The sequence below is a fragment of the Aptenodytes forsteri genome, unplaced genomic scaffold, assembly GCF_000699145.1.
Source record: "Aptenodytes forsteri isolate BGI_AS27 unplaced genomic scaffold, ASM69914v1 Scaffold126, whole genome shotgun sequence".
Taxonomy (NCBI): Eukaryota; Metazoa; Chordata; class Aves; order Sphenisciformes; family Spheniscidae; genus Aptenodytes; species Aptenodytes forsteri.
Window position 1 is genome coordinate 934909 of NW_008794599.1, and position 12116 is coordinate 947024.

The 12116-nt window shown below is 41.5% G+C and overlaps 1 protein-coding gene across 1 annotated transcript in view; it reads left to right on the top strand.

The window, feature by feature from the left end:
* The window catches only part of ARHGAP32 (Rho GTPase activating protein 32), a 189170-nt gene that overhangs the window by 111694 nt on the left and 65360 nt on the right, over window positions 1-12116 (top strand). Inside the window, exons 8-9 of the mRNA XM_019470377.1 lie at window positions 935-1057; window positions 3260-3337. Of these exons, the coding sequence (XP_019325922.1) occupies window positions 935-1057; window positions 3260-3337 (201 nt within the window). The remainder of the gene's footprint in view (window positions 1-934; window positions 1058-3259; window positions 3338-12116) is intronic.

A 12116-nucleotide genomic window follows, 5' to 3' on the forward strand; every position in this document is an offset into this window, starting at 1 on the left:
TGTCTGTGTCAGCGGTGCTGTTGCTGATTAGTCTGGGTAGAGAGATGTGTGTCTTTCCATTGCCTGATGATATTGCTGCACACCAGGAATAGAAACAGCTATTATTAGACTGTTGCAATTTGTTTTCAAATGGTTGTGATAAGGATTGAGTGCATTTTCCTGCAATTTTCCCTGCTGATAGGCTCCTCTCCCTGAAATCCTTTGGGATGAGAAAAATCTTGGAAACCTCAGCACAAAGGGAGGAAGGAAGTTATAGAAAAAAATGAAACTGTAGAATTTACAGCAATGCAGTGGACCTAGAGATTACAGCAAACCTACTGCACATGCAATACAGAATAACCTTTCCGATTAACTGAGAATCTTACAAAATTTTACACAAGCACAAAAATCTAGGAGCTTTGAAAGTAGGCTGATGATTGCAGCAAGGGGTGGGAGCCATGTTTTCTTAAAAAAAGAAATAAAAGGGTAGGAGAAAATTAAAAGCGATGCTGGTTTTCGGTTTGACAGCATTTCCTCCGTACCTCAGTGCCTCTTCTTGAGCATTAATTCCACTTTGTAGAGAATTTTTGTAGTCACTTTTGTATTGCTGTTTTAAGTACTCCAGGAAAAACAATACGATTTGGTGTTAAAGGGAGGTGTAAACATTCACTGTCATGTTACTGTTTGTACACAAAGATGCACAAATACAGCATTTTTCTCATTAGTTGGATGGGGACATACGACCTTCCGAAATACTCTCTATGAATTGTTCTTCCTCTTCCTTTCTGCGTGTGCTGTGCCCTACGCTGTCTCTCCATGCTGCTCTCCTCAGGGGGCCCCCAAGCTGTGCTGTCTCTGTGAATCAGCTTGAAATCTCTACCATGTATGAGCACCAATAAAATGCCTCCTCACTTGTCCTCAGCTGCCTCAAAGTCTCCTTTGCTCTTTATTTCAGATTGATAACAAGGGGAATCACCTGCTAGTCCATGAGGAATCGTCCATTAACGTTCCTGCTATTGCTGCTGCCCATGTTATTAAGAGATATATTGCTCAAGCAGCAGACGAACTGTCCTTTGAGGTAAATAATTAAAGGAGCTTACATTCCTTGTTGTCATATACAGAAGAGTGTAACGTGTGTGTCTGTGTGCGTGCATCAGGAATATATTCAGACACTTTCAGAATGTTTTGTGAGGCGAAGCTTAGAAGATTCATTCAATATTCAATTTGCAGTGGGTTGGATACAGGGAGGAGTTCAGTCATCTTTAAAATACAGCTTTACTTGGCATTAGTATCTTCTGATTAAACGGATACTGCCAAGTACTCTACCCTGGTCTCTGAGCAGCAGCAGACCCTGCGTAGTTCGTACTGTACAGTGTATTAAAAGTATCTTGTATCTGTTCGCGAAGACTGTCCACATATGTGTCTGTGTGGACGCATGCCAATTTAATTATTCCTTGGCCAGTTTACACAACCTCTGTTCCTGTTAGCAAGTCCGTGTCTAAAACCATTTGTAAGAGCTTGTGCTCTCATGAAAAGTAAAGAACCAGACTGGTTACCAAAGAATTTGGTACTTAAAGGGCAGGTGATAACCTAAAACTGTTCTGAAAATCTTACTCGATGCAGAGTAGGAGCTGCTGTGGAGCAGAGATCTGGAAGATCAGACCCTGGGAGTCTTTGGATATCTGGCTCTTGTCTATTCTACCCAGAAAGCAGCGTTTTATGCTCTGATTGTTTATGTGCAGTGGTACTATCGATGGAGTATTCACAGTGTTATACAAAAAAGTGTAAAGGAAAACAGTTAGTGCCCGAAGGAGTTCTTGTGATCACATTCTTAGCATGCAGCGCAGGAAGTAAAAATAATAATGATAGTCTAGTGCTGCCAGGGTTTTGTTCATATTCAAAATCGAGGCAATTATTAGTGTACACCAAAGAACCGCGCTAATCAGAAAGGCATGCGGGCATGTCATCTTCCAAGTTAAAATGCATGCAGTACAGGATACAGGCTGTTTGTCAGTGTCTCAGTATTAATAAAAGCACTAAGATGGCATTCCCTGCTTGTAAATCTTACAGCTCTGTGCCACCAGGCTAATTTGGCCTTGCAACTGTCATGCAGTCCAACAAGTTGTTAGGAGGCATAGCATACAAGCAGGGAAACCAAGGCACGTGTGGCTTTCCAAGTTTATGCAGTGAGAAACCTTGGCAGAACAGAAGTGGAATATGATCGGTTGTTTTACAATGTTGCGTTCTGTTCCCTAACCCAAACTCTCTCTCTGTGTTTAGGCTATTGTTAATTTCTAATAGGCAGTTGCAAAATTAGCTGACTGGCATTTGCTCCCCAATACTGAGGAAAATACCTGGCTTCTCTGCTCGTTGTGGTGACAGCAGTTTCCTTAATGGAAATTTGCTTTGCTGTTGGTTTGCTATTCCCTTGAGGAAGTCGCTTCACTTCCCTGTGTCTCAGTTATCCCTATGTGAAAAATGGGGATGTGTTACCTTCTTTGTAAAGCACTTTGAGATCCACCAATGTAAAACATCTGGTAAAAGTTGGACATTAACGTTGACAATTTTTGCTATACCTAGCTGCAGTATTTATTTAGGTTCTGCCCCTTCTACTCTACTACTTCTATAATGGAGGCCACACAGATCTTGATTCCCACCAAGCCAAGTTTAGTATTGATTATACTGGTTTCCTTTTGAACTATTGCAGTATTACATTTTTTATGGGAATGAGCAAAGTTTCAGAAAACCTGTTTGGTCTCCTTGGTCATTTTCCTTCCTGTTGCTGTAACACTGCACCACCTCTCCTCTGTTCATTTTCTAATTAAGAAAAGCACGTCTTGGTCAGTCTGTGAACTACAAAGGGAGCTCTCAACTTTTTGCTGTGAAAGGAAACAGGTAGACATATGTCGATGCCTATATACACGTATATAGGGCATGTAGTAAAAATTAGTTCAGCTACTTGAGAACATTTTCCAAAGTGTTTCATGCTATCACTGCTTACTTATGTCTGCAGTTTAATCAGAACGTTTCTTTCTTCAGAGAGCCTGCCGCTTTTGCGAGCTGTTTCCTTATGACCGGCTGTATCTTGTATGTTGTATAATGCAGTAACTCTTCTACCTCACAGTTTGATTTTACAAAGGCAAATATCTCAAGAGTGGCATTGTTACAGTTGCTCACAAGTCGTACAGTTTTTTGCCTTGCTGAAGAATGCAGTTATTTGAATTGTGCTTTCCTCCTAGCCGCATTGCAAGCTGTGACTGATGTTGCCAATCTTTTGCAGGTGGGAGACATAGTGTCTGTTATTGATATGCCACCAAAGGAGCTGACCACATGGTGGAGAGGCAAACATGGATTTCAGGTAGGCAGAAGCATCAGACTTGACAGTGCAACTTAAATAAAGGCAGGAAACTCAGCAATGTGTTCATAGAACTGCTGTGCCTGCACAGGCTTACTCATGGATATAAGCAGAGTGTCCTTGCGTTGGTGTAAGAGGACTTCCCCTTTCTCTCTGGACTTGGGCTACAGCAGACACGTGGTCTTCATAGGAAGTTATCTCCCTACCTAACTGTGCGAGTTAGGGATAGCCATGACCCTTTGATCGACAGCTGGCCTGATGTTAGCGGAAGCCTATGTTGTACCCCCTCCAAGACAGCTGACACTGTTATTCAAATCATCTCATTCCTTCCACTGTCTAAAACTATATCAGGCAGAACATAGAGGATTCGGAGAAAGCCAATTGATAAGACACTGCCACTGACTTGGACAAGCCACCCAAATAATCTGTGCTTTCATGTCTACAGCTATTGTGTAGTGTTAATATTATTGGTCTCTGTAAATGTTATAGCAGAGAGATTTAGACTGAATTTTCAAAAGATCCTAAACATACCCAGGAACTGGGTACCAAAACTTTTGCATTGAAATGGCACTTTCCTTCCAAAAGAGTTGTTATTCCCTAGCTTGGATTTTCTCATTAGGAAATTCAAAAGAAGAAGGTCTTTTTTTACAAAACAAAACCCAAAAGCTACTGAAGGTTGGGGTAACTTTCTGCCTCCTCACACTGTAGTGTCTCACGTTTCAGGTCCTTTCAAGTAGGAGGGATTTTCATACTGCAGCTGCTGTCTGTGAGTAGGTGGAATTAAGAGTTTGCTCTGGAGAGGGTCAGAACTGACCAGACACTTATATATTGGCCTGGAAGGTCTTCTCAAAATACCTCAGATTTTCCCTGACAGACCTTTCTGTGCCAGATCCAGATTGCGGTTCTGCTGTCATTAATACCAGGGCTGTGTGCAGTTGGATCTCCAAACACCACAAATCCCATCTGAATGGAGTGTTAGTTATACGATTACATTGCTGTCTGATTAGCCAGAGCACGTGAGATACAGTTTTTGTTGGCTTTATATCAGATGTGGGAGTTCAGATAATATCCCATCTGTAAAATCAGAGCAGCGTGGACATACGATACCTGCTCTGAAAGTAAATTTGTTTCTAGAGTTAACATATTGATATTTCTTGAACAAACTTGACTGCTCTTCTTCTAGTTTTGAACTGTGTTATGTCTTTGCGGGACTTTTGTTCTGATCTTAGAAGCCCTAAAGCTGTATTTGCTGTACTGTCAAAAATTAATGAAATGCTTTAGTACTACTTGGAATGATCAGGCTATGCCACATTTAACTTCCAAGTGAATCAGGAAAACAAAACAAAACTACTTTGTGATCTGTGCATGAGTGCAGACACTTTGCACAAAGCTGATTGATTACAAGTGTGTGGTGTCCCCGTGCAGGATGTAGATTCCATTATTCAGTGCAAGCTCCCTGCTTGCCATCAGGCTGGGTGAAATTGTGACTACATATGAGGAGCATCGCTGGTGATTAAAGACTCAACAAGCAAGGGAGCTCTTTTGCAGTTTGTCACTGCCTCTGTCTCTCAGATCAGAGCAATCCTATTGTGCTTTCCCAGCATAAAGATATGTTGATGAGCAAACCACTTGAAAAGGGGTTTGTCTGTATCCGTGCACAGTCTACTGACACAACAGATCTGAACAGCTGCAGAAATAGAGCACCATATTTTTCCTTAACAGAAAATTAGGGGTGGAATAATCTTGCAACTTAAATTGTAAGCAAGAGTCTTTCACAGTATGAATCAGATCATGGCCACTGAACCACACTATTGGAAATGCAGCAGCCATAATGTATGTTTCAGTAGCTCTCAGGATGTGTTTGCACAAATGCAGAAAATGAAGTTAGTGTGTTTTTAAGAAGTTACTGCCTGTCAGCTGAGTTAGGGTAACAGACCATCTGTATGCTTTCTGCTCCTGCTGACTGCAGACTAAAGCTAGTTAGCTCAGAGGTGGTTTTCAGCAGCTGTATCTCAGTTGACAGGCAGTAATTTCATAAGCTATGCTAACTCAGTTATTACTGCATAAACCTATCTTCTCACACAACCATGGATCTGATTTGCAGGGAGGTGCATTTTTCCTGTGCATTGACAGTTTTTGTCATGTCTTTGAAATGCACTTATCAGAGCTTTTCGTGTCCATGAAACACCATCAGCTACCAAGAGATGCAAATTCTAGCGTTGTACAAAGAGGGAGAGAGTTTTTTAACCTGTGTTTCGAGTTTAAGGCCCATAAGCTGTGAGTGTACAGAAAAAGTACATTTCCTGTTGTTTTGTTGCACCATGCTAACTGCTGCAGTGAGAAGAGAATTCAGAGAAAGGAAATTTCTCTCTGGTGTTGATACACCAGACCTAGAGATGTGTTACAGTTCAGTACAGAAGTGTACTTGAGGAATACTTAAAAAGAGTGTATAGGTGAAGAATGTTGTTACAGTAATATGTATAAGTACTGATGAAGCTGTGCAGCCTTTAAAGCATTTATTATAGGCAAACGATTCTGTTCCCATTTAGGAACAATAGCCATTACAAACATGATAGCAATCTGTTGATCCAGTCATTTCAATTAATAAAATAAATCAACAAAGACTGTCTTGCCACATAGTTGCGATTCTGAGAGCAGATAAAAGGAGGAGGTCCAAAGACCAAATGTTTGGACAGTTTGTTCATGTTACTTCTCAGGTTTTTGCTTTGTGCTAGGAAAGGAGCAAGGTTTTATCAGATGGACCACAGCCTACATGGTAACTCATGTCTTGATAGGAGGAGAGCAAGGTTTCACCGAACATGGAAAAAAATTACTTCTTGACTTAAAAGAACTCACCTGGTTTTGTGCATTTAAACCAGCTGCGACTTGTGTATGTCTGGGCAGAAGTGCATTCGTTTCTGCATGTCCCCCCATTTATTAGAATGGGGGGGGTTCTCTAAGTTGTACGAATGACCAAGAGGCAGGTCCACAGATGTCGACAGAGACGCAAATCGGATAGGTTGCAAGTATGTTCAATTTGAACTGCAGCTTTGATTCAGCATGGAAGTCAATTTATTCTTTGCCAGCCAGAGCTATCCTTCAGGAATGAATCACCATTTTTCTTATCCTTCAGATTTCTATGTTACGGTTGCGGGTGCCTTTCTCCCAATACCTGATCTAATGACTGCATTGCAAGACACTTAATCCTATGCGGAACAAAACAACCCACTAGGCATCTTACCATTTTCTCTGGTTAAAGTAAAATTATTTTGAAGACATTTTTCCTCAAGCCTTTTTCTTTTCAAATGCCCTTAGTGAGTCACTGCTTTCATTGTAAGATTGTTACCTAAATTACAGCCACCTCCACATTAACAGCCTTCCAGCCCTCTTTGTTCTCTTCTTCTTTTTCTTCATGCTTTGTCGTTTCAATCAGTAACTCTGTTTCAGACAGCTGAATCACTAGGGACAGGCCCTCTTTTGATGCACAACTGCCTTATGATGTTCTGAATAATTCTATCTTTTGGGTATAGTTTCATTAGTTGCACTACTGCACGACAGCAAGCTGCACAGCTGCTAGAGGTGACACAAAACAATGCACAAGAGCGTGCATAACCGGGGTGGACCGGCCTTTTTCGGAATCAGCCTGTGCTTACATGAGCTTGAACTGGTTGTGAAACTGCAGGCCCTTGCTTTCAAACTGTGTTCCATGCCGAACCTGAACACGGGCTTTAAGACTGAATGGATTTCCCAAAAAGGGACATGTTCTGTGTTGGATCGGTCAGGAGTAAAACAGGCTGTTAGTTGAGAGCATTTTTTTTTTTCTTGTGCATCATTTTGCAATAAATCACATGTATGTGATGTGATCATAGGCTACCAATTAGTAAAAAGGGCCTGGGAAGGCAGAGCACATTTTTGTGGCTAGTGTCACTTTGGAAACACCGGTTTTTAAATGAGAAGCCAAAGTTTGATTTCTGATTCACATTGCATTGATTTGGGAACTTGGTGCGAGAGGCAGCCATCTGGCTGGTGAATGATAGCACCTGCAAAACAAGCGATGTGCAAGAAAAGCCCAGTGGACATGTCACCAGTGACGTCATTTCTCAGCCAGATGGCCACTTCCATTTGTAGAACAGTGCCAACTGCAGTCACGTATTGGACAAAATTATGTCTGAACTGATTTGCCACGAGTTTCCCACTCTGCACGCATCCACTCTGCCCTTCTTCTGTAGGCACGTAGCAAAAGTTTGCTTGGGCACAGGCACGTGAGCGTGTGCGCTGGCATTTCCCTCGCCGTCCCCAGCCAGCGAGCGCCGTAGGAGTTGAATGCATTTCTCGAGTTGAGCAGCGGAGATTTTTCACACCTCGCTGTAGGAGCGTGTGTGACCTTTGGTAGTAATGTTCAGCTGCCTGCTAGCTCAGCCGCTCCGGCAGGTGGGAACGTTAAAGGAAGAGCCTTTGACCAGCCTCACCTAGTTTCCCACAGTATAGCTGGCGCACTAGTCAGGAATGGATCATTAACGTCTACCATCCCACACAGACATTCTTTTTGTGAGTAAAAGAAATCAGAATGAGTTTTGTGGCCAAGATGTTCAGCTCTCTTTTACAGGAGTTCAGGAAAAGAGGACTAGCAATCCTGTAACTGGTGCCCCTCTGAAATGGATGAGTACCTTCTTAACAGGTACTCATACCAGGAGCTGCACTGGTATGCCAGCTGTACTTTGGGAAAGCAGGTGAGGGTGCCCAGCTCTCTGCCCTGGCCACTACGATGTAGTTACTTGGCAAACAGCATAATGAAAATTCTGCTCATGAAAGCCAAACAAGCAGTAATAGGTTTTTAAAATCATGATAGGTTAGCCTATCATGATTTAAAACTAAAAGAGAAAAATGTTTGAATGAAGTTTAACCCACACTTTAGCCTATGTCAAAACCAAAAAACAATCACAATGTCTCAAACAATGTTTCATTTGCCATTTGTGTTGCTGCTACTTTCTCATTTGTTTGAATTCACTCCTCGTACACTGAAAATTATTACTCTGACTTTTCCCTTTAAAGCCTCATGTATTTTCCAGTTTTAGCAGATGCTGGCATAAAAGTAAAAAAAAGAGTAGCTGTTGCAGAAATGTTTGCATACAACAGTAGCCTGTGCTTTCCTCCTTTGGTTAAGGTGTGTAGTGATTTTTTTAACCTTTAGATGACCTTGTGTTTATCTAAATATATACTACGCTTGCTATTAATTTTCATTGCCAAATCCTTTAATCCTGGCTCAAGCTCTAATAGTGCCTTGCTACATCTGTGGAGATTAACTCTTGGACTAAACTCATTTATTTATACAAAATCATGGAAAACTTTCCATGGGAGGAAAAGCAGCATCGTTTAAGTGGGTGGGAATGAGGCACAGGTTATAGGTTATGACCCTGAAGATGATCTCTTGGGGATCTTGTGAAAAAAGTTAGAATAAATAAGTCAGAAAACGTAAGCCATCAGAACTATTACCAGTAAGTTAACATCAGAGAGCTTGTCAACACTAGCACAAGTAAAAATTCTCTTTCCCTAACAAAATCCGTTATAATTATTGGTTGTGGCAAAAATGATACATCGAGAACACGTACCTTGTTTTATTTGGGAAAGGTTCTGAGATATCTAGAAGCAGTGACATAACCATCTTGGGTCCTCTTTCATTTTCTAAATTCATGTTTAGCATTGTATATTGCATCCAGAAACAGAAGAAACATTATGTTAACAATCAAAGGCAAACGAGCTTTTGATTACAGTATGGGATTTTGGGTTGGATTTAGATCCACCATTTTTCATTATGATTAATGGAAGGTTGGTGTCCAAGCACTTCAGGTTTCTTTACACATCTCAGGCATAGACGTTGCAAGCAATTAAAAAAAGCTCTCAAAGCATTGAGAATGAAAGGAACTCTATCATTTCAGCTATGGAGTCTCCCAAATGGATCGTTTGTGTGATGGGACTGAGACTTTCACTGCATGTGTATGTTTTTTCTAACTTAAAAATTGTCTCCTGCATCTCTTGCACAGGAAATGTATGAGAGAGACTCTTAGCTATAGGAAAGTATTTAAAAACCATATAATGTATTTTGTTTAAATACCAGTACTTTTTGTGTGTGTACCAATCAGCCTGTTTCTCAACATCTCCTAGCAAAGCAGCATCACTGAGCTGCCTGATGAAGGGCCCCTGTATGTGATGCTAGTATTAGTGCTGGTTTTCTTGTGGTAATCGGCATATTTCTGTCTATAAACTGCACAAAAATCACCACTACATTATGTAACTCCAGGATATCATCTCCTTGCAGAATTGGCACACCCAGGTGAGTGAGTGGTTGGGTGAAGCCATACATTATCTTGGTTTTTGGATGGGTTCTTCAGTTCCGTGAGTCACTTGAGCAGAAGTGTAATGCACAGGCCAGTCTCAATTACAGGGAACCATAGATCAGAGAAGCAAGGTCTACCGATCCATAGCGCTGCTGTTAAAAGTTCTGTTCCCGTGCTGTCATAGTCTTAACAAAAAGCATATTCCGAGTCTTTAACATTAAGTGTGATGGATTACAGTTTGTCCTATTACTTGGACAAAACGTTGCCTTGCGGGATTTTGGGGGTGTTGGAAGGAGAAGTTATCTGGTATTACTATTAACTGTTGCTTCCCGTAGGGAATTTGGGATAGTTTCAAAGTCTGGAGTGTTTACCTGGACACAGCATCCATGACACTGCTACTAAATTGCTTGGAGGTTTATGGGTGAAAATCAACTTGGAGTAGGAAGGAGATTTTTTCTTTTTTCCTTGGAGGTGAAAGGGAATTGTGTAAGATATCCTAAACAGAGAGGGGACTGTTTGCCAGACTCGCAGTGCTGACTGCCTTGTGGCTCCAATGAATTTCATAGATGTGCTAACATGACTGGCAGCAGTCCTGGCCCAGTTCTTCTGTTTAGATGAGCTTGGGGCCCATCCACTGGCTCTTTGCCATGCATTGTTGCAGCCCTTGACCAAACTGTGGCTGCGTGAAGTGACTTGATGCTTTCAGCTGTCCAAAATCACATGCCTGACACGGGACAGGAAATCCTGCTTCTGGCTTAGACGGGGTGTCTCAGAGGGGTGGTGGTGCTTGAATTACATGTCACAATACAAAAGCTGTGTTGGGTGAGGAGGGTAGGATATGAGAGAAAAAGGTCTGGAAATATGGACTAAGGATAAAAGTTGCCAAAGGCTCTGGTCCGGCTTGACTTTCACCTGGGACGAGAGTGAGAAGAAAGACACTGTGGAGAGAAGGTTAGGATGCTGGCAAGTGTAAAACCCCTGTCTGGTTACATCTTAGCCTGAACCCTTAAACAGTGAAAGGGAAATAATTTCACTTCTCCCCAGATACGGAGACCTTTGAGTGGCATGTGAATTTCTGCAGGCACATCCTATTTCAACAAAACGTGAAGATCCTCCCTGTACTCTAGTCTTTAACCCTTATGCTGGTTTAGACGGTCTCTCCAGCATTTCTGAGTTAGAGGGGATGCAGGGGAAAAATGCTGTGTTAAAGGTCAGTGCAGGAACGCTGCAAATTAGCATTTGAAAGTAATCAGTCACAGGACCTTGCTGTGAGTTGGGCACTTGGAGGTGTCTTCATTGTCAGTGATGCTGGCAGCAGAGAAGAAGCTGCATTCAGTGGTTGTCAAAAGTTTTTGCATGGCACTGCTGTGTGGTAGCCCAGGGCGGGTCACTGCTCTTGAAGCATCTTCAAATATTTGCTAAGGAGAGTCTTGCCTCTGGGGTTGGTTTCTGGAATATTCTTTCTGTTTCCGCTTGATTAGCAGATACACAGATAAATCATAACGGTTAAACAGCTTGTGCAGTGTGTTTGTCAGCTGTTCTCTCAAATCAGTTTTCAGTAATGGATATGTGGCACTGTTCTCCCTTGTCCTTTGCTGGTTGGGAAACTGAGGCACAACGGTTGCACTGGCTTGTCCATGTTCAGAAGCAGATACGAGAGTACACACGAGGAGTTCTGGCTCTTGTTAGGGATTTTTTTTGCTACATCATGCTGTTTCTTCTAAAAATACTTGTGTTTATTTCTAGTCAAATTACTGGGTTCTTACTTACAAATGTAGAACTCATTTTGCTCTATGTATATTTTATTAAACCTGTTCTCAGTTCTAAGACTGAATTGAATTCAATTTAACTAAAACCACGTTGAATTTTTTTAGCAAGATTTTTAAACACGGTTAATTTGAATGCTTATTACCCATGCTCATCAGATCAAGCACACGCAGTAAGGCTAGGACACAGTAGAGAGCTTTGTGCGTTCAAAGTGTCTTCTAACTTACCATATGAGAATATGCATTTTTCTGTAATGGGACTATGCAGACATGCAAATATATTGACCCATATTTGATTTCCATTTTTTAAAGGACTAAAATGTTAAAGTGCTTGTGAAGATAGTATTCTGACAGTGAAAAAAGGTCAAGTGTTGGTGAGATTTGAGTACAGATAATTGAGATGCTAAGAGCTGAAACGTCTTGCTCTCTTCATTAAATTTCATGTTACATACATGCAGCCAGGTGCAGGAAACCCAGCTAAAGTCTTTCTGTCTCTCTCTCAAGTTCCACTTGAGATTTAAGGGTGTGTAGCACACTCGTCCTCTCCCCTCTTTGTTGCAAGTTGAATATCTCTGTCCTGTGGACCGAGCTTCGAAAACAGACTTATAACTGTATTTTACAGAACTAATTGCTTGGTTTGTAGAATTTTTGGCTGGATCATTTTGAAAAATTATTTCTTTT